Source organism: Lathamus discolor, chromosome Z (assembly GCF_037157495.1).
Source record: "Lathamus discolor isolate bLatDis1 chromosome Z, bLatDis1.hap1, whole genome shotgun sequence".
Lineage (NCBI taxonomy): Eukaryota > Metazoa > Chordata > Aves > Psittaciformes > Psittacidae > Lathamus > Lathamus discolor.
In genome coordinates this window covers 70565757-70570849 of record NC_088909.1, presented here as the reverse complement: position 1 = coordinate 70570849, position 5093 = coordinate 70565757, and the positions used below count along the sequence as shown (strand labels likewise).

The 5093-nt window shown below is 51.9% G+C and overlaps 1 protein-coding gene across 3 annotated transcripts in view; it reads left to right on the top strand.

Moving 5' to 3' along the window:
• The first annotated feature begins 859 nt into the window (after positions 1-859).
• LOC136006084 (transducin-like enhancer protein 4) overlaps positions 860-5093 on the top strand; it is a 99612-nt gene continuing 95378 nt past the window's right edge. For all 3 annotated transcript variants that reach the window (XM_065664104.1, XM_065664105.1, XM_065664103.1), the window contains exons 1-4: positions 860-1042; positions 1479-1576; positions 2669-2732; positions 4128-4172. In XM_065664104.1, coding sequence (XP_065520176.1) covers positions 998-1042; positions 1479-1576; positions 2669-2732; positions 4128-4172 — 252 coding nt within the window. In that variant the 5' untranslated portion in view covers positions 860-997. The remainder of the gene's footprint in view (positions 1043-1478; positions 1577-2668; positions 2733-4127; positions 4173-5093) is intronic.

Genomic DNA, 5093 nt, shown 5'->3' with positions numbered 1-5093 from the left:
GAGGACTGCGTTTCCCAGGGTGCCCCGCGGCGGCGGCGGCCCTTCCGGCGGCCTGAATATGTATCAGAATGTTAATGACGAGCCGCGGCTAAATTTGGTCAAAGGAGTCACCGCGCCACAGCGGGCTGTGCGAGCGGCGCGGCTGAGGGCTGGGCCCGGGCGGCACGGACCGGGCAGGGCAGGGCTGCGCCGAGCCGAGCCGGGCAGGGCTGCGCTGCAGCGCACCGGACCGAAGCGGACCGGGCACAGGGTTCCGTCCTGCGTCGCGCTGCCGCCACTTACCGGAGTTTCGAAAGGCGAGGAGGGGAAAGAGAAAAAAAAAGACATTAATAAAGCAGCCCGGAGCGTGTCTTCTGCTTCATCTTTCCCGCTCGCTTTTTATCTTTCTTTAATTCAAACAACAAACAAAAACCGACAACACCACAACGGGAAAAGAGCGGCCCGACAGCGCCTAGGGGAGATGCGGTCCGGCCGGTAGCAGCGAGGACCAGCCCGCCGCACAAAAGCGCACCGCACCGCACCTCCGGGCAGCCGCCTGAGCCGCCCTTCCCCGCCGGGGCGGCAGCTCCGCCCGGCGCCGGGAGAGCCGCCGGCAGCAATAAAAGTTTGCAGAAGGAGAAAACTGCCGGCGGGGATCTCCGCTGGAGCGCGCACCGGCGCCGGCGGAGGGGCTTTCCCCTCCCTCCTCCTCCTCCTCCTCCTCCTCCCGCTCCTCCTCGCCCACCACCGCACAGGGCTCGCCGCCCGCCACAGCCCGCGGAGCGGCGGCGCTCCGGAGAGCCGGTCGGCGCCTCCCGCTGACCGCCCCCGGGGGATGTGGCAGCGGCCCCTGCACGCCGCGGACGCCGCCGCCGCCGTCGCCGCCGCGCCCCGCTGCTGTCGGCGGTGCCCCGCCAGCTCCGGGGCGGCAGGGCCGGGGCGTCCCTGCCCGCCACCGCCGCGCCTGCAGCGCTGATCCCTGCCGCGCCGGCCGCCAGCGCCCCCTGAAGCGGCGTGGATGATCCGTGACCTGAGCAAGATGTACCCGCAGACCCGGCACCCGGTGAGTGGTGGCAGCGGCCCCGCGGGCAGCGCTCCAGCGCGGGCACCGCGGAGTTGTAGCCATTTTCTTATTGTTGTCCGCCGCGCCGCCGCCGCCTCCGACCGGGGCTGACTCCTCTGTGTTGCCCCCGCCCGGCGGTCCCGGCGGCGGACGCGGCGCCCGCCCCGCGTCCCGCAGCTGCGGCCGGTGCGGTGGTTCCGGCCGGGCGATGCCGCCTCCTCCCGCGCAGGCCGTGCTCCGCCGGCAGTCCCGTCGGGGAAGTAGCCCGGGGAGGTTTGGACATCGCGTCGCCGGCCCGAGGCGGGAGGGCGGGCGGGGACCCGAGGGAAGCGGCACCTCCGAGGAGCCGGGCGCAGCGGCGGGCGGCGACCGGGCGGGGGGAGCCACGGGCGGGCGAGAGGAGGCGATTAAAAGACCCGCTCTTGCTTGCTTGCAGGCTCCTCACCAGCCAGCGCAGCCCTTTAAATTCACCATTTCCGAGTCCTGCGATCGGATTAAGGAGGAGTTTCAGTTCTTGCAGGCTCAGTACCACAGGTAACGCAGCCTACTTTCCCCGAGCTCCGCGCGGGATCTCCGCTCGCCGCGGCGCCGGGACCCCCGGGCGGATCCCGGGCGCGGAGCGGACCCATACCAGCAAGCTCCCAGAGCCCCTCCGCATCCCGCCGCCGGTCCCGGCTTCCGGGACGGGGGCTTGCGAGGGCTCCGAGCAGCGTGGGGGAGCGGGTTTTCTTGCTTTCCGCACGCTCCAGTGTGTGATGTTTTGGTTTGGGTTTTTTTTCTGTTTTGTTTAGGGTTTTGGGATTTTTGTGACAGGGAGGGGGTGGTGTTGGAGGTTGATGGAAAAACGCGTGGATGTCTGGGCTCTTCGCTTTCCTTCAAAATGCCGTTCAGGACACGCATCTTGTCTTGGCTCGGCCCCCTCGCGCCTTTCATTGACATGTCAAGTGCTGATAACCTGGAAGTGAGGCGGCGAGTTATTTCATTATCCTTAGGTGGAAGAGTGCTGTGTCCTCGGAGTGGCAAGTGACTTCTGGCAGGATTGCTTAGCCGGCTTCCTAAAACAGGCAAACAAAAAAACTCCAACAGCGGAGGTGTTCGTGTTTACCACGGTATTCCATAAATTGCCTGCCGTGTTTTCCTTGCAGTTCTGTCATCAGAAAAGAAAAAAAAAAAAAAATCCATCAACTTTTTGCTCCTTGAAGTGGTGATACATGTTTGATTCCCCTGGGGGCTGAGTGAAAGCAAGAGGTGTCTCTAAAACACTTTCCAATAAAAATGCCAAACCCCAAATTATGGATCTGTAAGTGGCTTCTCAAGCTTAAGTGTTGTAGGTGTGAGCCCCTCTGTGCTTCTTCTGTGAACTGGTGTTGGTTTTGTTTTAGTTGGAGAAAAATACTCTCCTGTGTACTGTATGCAGTTTGCTTAGATCAGGATGAGGGTATTGCACAGTGTCTCTTGAAAGAGGAAAAGTACAGACCCCACCCTGGACTCCCAAGCAAGAGCTGGAATTCATATTTGTATTTGTGTGTTGGAGAAATGCTTGGAAAGGGGAGTTACCTGTGTTCAGAAGAATGTCGGGTTTGTGTTATGAAGTACCCATGCTTTTCCTTTTTATGTCTTGAACAGTTTAAAGCTAGAATGTGAAAAACTGGCCAGTGAGAAGACAGAGATGCAGCGACATTATGTCATGGTAAGCAAGCTGCATAACAAATTCAAAATGTCTATTGGCTTGGTATACTGAGACTGAAATACGTTCGGATTGCTGGAGGCGAACAGAAAGATTATAGTAGCGCTGCTGTTGTTAAGGTTGCATCAGTGCTTCCATTATAAATTCTTAGTTTCAGGGGTTTTTAACTTGTTCATTGCAGTTAGTTTCTCTGCGAAACCAGCTTCAGCCTTTGTCAGCAACTGAGGATGTTTCTTTTGAATGCTAGCAGATAACTTGTCAGCCTTTTAAAGCTGTGAACAACTTTTGTAGTTGTACCTGGGGATGATGTTTCACTTTTGCTGACTTCTCCCAATGATCTTATCTCCGTAAATCGTTTTGGGATAATATTTATTCCTGTGAAGGGAGTAAGCCAAAATTGCACTTGCACGGATACAAACCCAAAGCCTACTTCATAGAGGAACTGTTATACCTGGGAAGCTGGTTCATTGTTTCCCTGAATTCAGAATGGCAGGGGTCTCATCTATGAGAGGGATTTCCTCAATGGTTATGGTCTGCCTGGTTAAATGGTGTGCATAGGAAGGTATCTCTAAATACATGGTTGGACGATGGATCATGATAACTTCAGAGGAGCTCTTGCTGTCTGTTCTCCTATACATCTATGAGGGATTAGCTATTTTCCACGTGTACATGTTGAATGACACTCTTTGTATTCACAAAAAGAGTAAATAACCTTGAAAAATTCTTAACCAAGAGCACAGGCAAATGTTAAGGCTCACAGCTGTCTTTTTGATCCCTGATATACCTAAGTCTTGGGGATTGCTTGGTGCTAACATTACATACTGAACAGAGTTCCCTGCGGTATTCGAGCACAACAGGGCATAGTTAGATTGGTGTGTCTGCTTTGGCTCTGATTTTACATGCTCTAATTTTTTTGCAACTTTGCTATTTAATGATAGAGTTTTGTGTGTGTAATTTAAAATATTGAATAACTGGTCTGTTAGACATTGCTGATTTAAATATGTCTGGCTTCAAGCATTTTGGGTGTTTTTTTGGCATCTTTTATATGTGCTAGGGAGTAAAATCTTGAGAGTTTTCTGTGTGGCCTTTTTTCTGCTTCTAATCTTTAACTCTGGTTGTGATTGCTTTTTGTGATTTTTTTATTGTCTGGGTGGAGTTTTTTTTCCTTTTTTAATGGCCTTTTTTTTTTGCCATGAAACAATGTAGATAAAGCAAAAATTAAAAAAAATAAATAAAAATGTTGCTGTGAAATGCTCTTTTGAATTCCAGGACCAATTCAAGGCCAATAAATGTTTGTAAGTCTGTATGTCCTTTTATAGATGATGTTTGATTCAAAGTGATTTTTTGCATAGTTTTTACAATTTCAAGGTCTAATAGAGTAATTTTCTTCTTTCTCAGTATTACGAGATGTCATATGGACTGAATATAGAGATGCATAAACAGGTAGGTAAATAGTTTTTGTGTAAGAATGCTCTGTACAATCCTCCTATCAGTCTTAAAAGATATGTGTGTTCTGTGTGACGTGCTTTAATTGCATGCTTTTTTTGTACTTAACCTGGCCCTGAAGCCTCAGCCTTATGTGTGGTATACAGGCTTTGCACAGGGTTATGATCTTGGCTGCCAGCTATACGTTACTTGGTTGACTTTCCACATGCAATCTCCACACCTGCAAGTGGTGCTGTACTGCATGGGGAGGGTTTATATGTGTAGGGATGGGTATGTAGGTTGTGCCCTCAGACCTGTCTGACCTCAAACTTTTGGGGTTTGCTTTTTGGGATGATAGCTGCGTGATGAAGGCATATTAGGTGTCGAAGGATTTGTATTTGTGTATAAAAAAGACTGTTCTCTTTGGTGAACCTGGGCTATTTTTAAGCTGGAGGTACAAAAGGAATTGATGCACAGCTGTGTTTTTTGTTTTGCTCAGGCTGCTACTTGGACCTTTGTCCAAAACCAGTGTCTTGCCATCTCAGACATGAAAGAGTAAGTGAGCTTTCTGCAATGACATTAGCATATCATCATAGAATGCTTTGGGTCGGAAGGGACTGTAAAGCTCATCTACTTCCAGCCCCACTGCCATAAGCAGAGACACCTTCCACTACACTCATCCAGCCTGGCCTTGAGTGCTGCCAGGAATGGGACATCCACAGCTTCTCTGGACAACCTGTCCCAGTGTCTCACCGCTGCCTCAATAACGAATTTCTTCCTAATACCTAATCTAAATCTAGCTTCTTTCAGTTTAAAGCTGTTACCCCTTGTCCTGTCCCTACAGGCCCTCGTAAAGCAGTCACTCTCCAGCTTGCTTGTTGGACCGCTTTAGGTACTGGAAGGCTGCTATCAGTTTTGTGCCTTGAAGTCTACCACTTA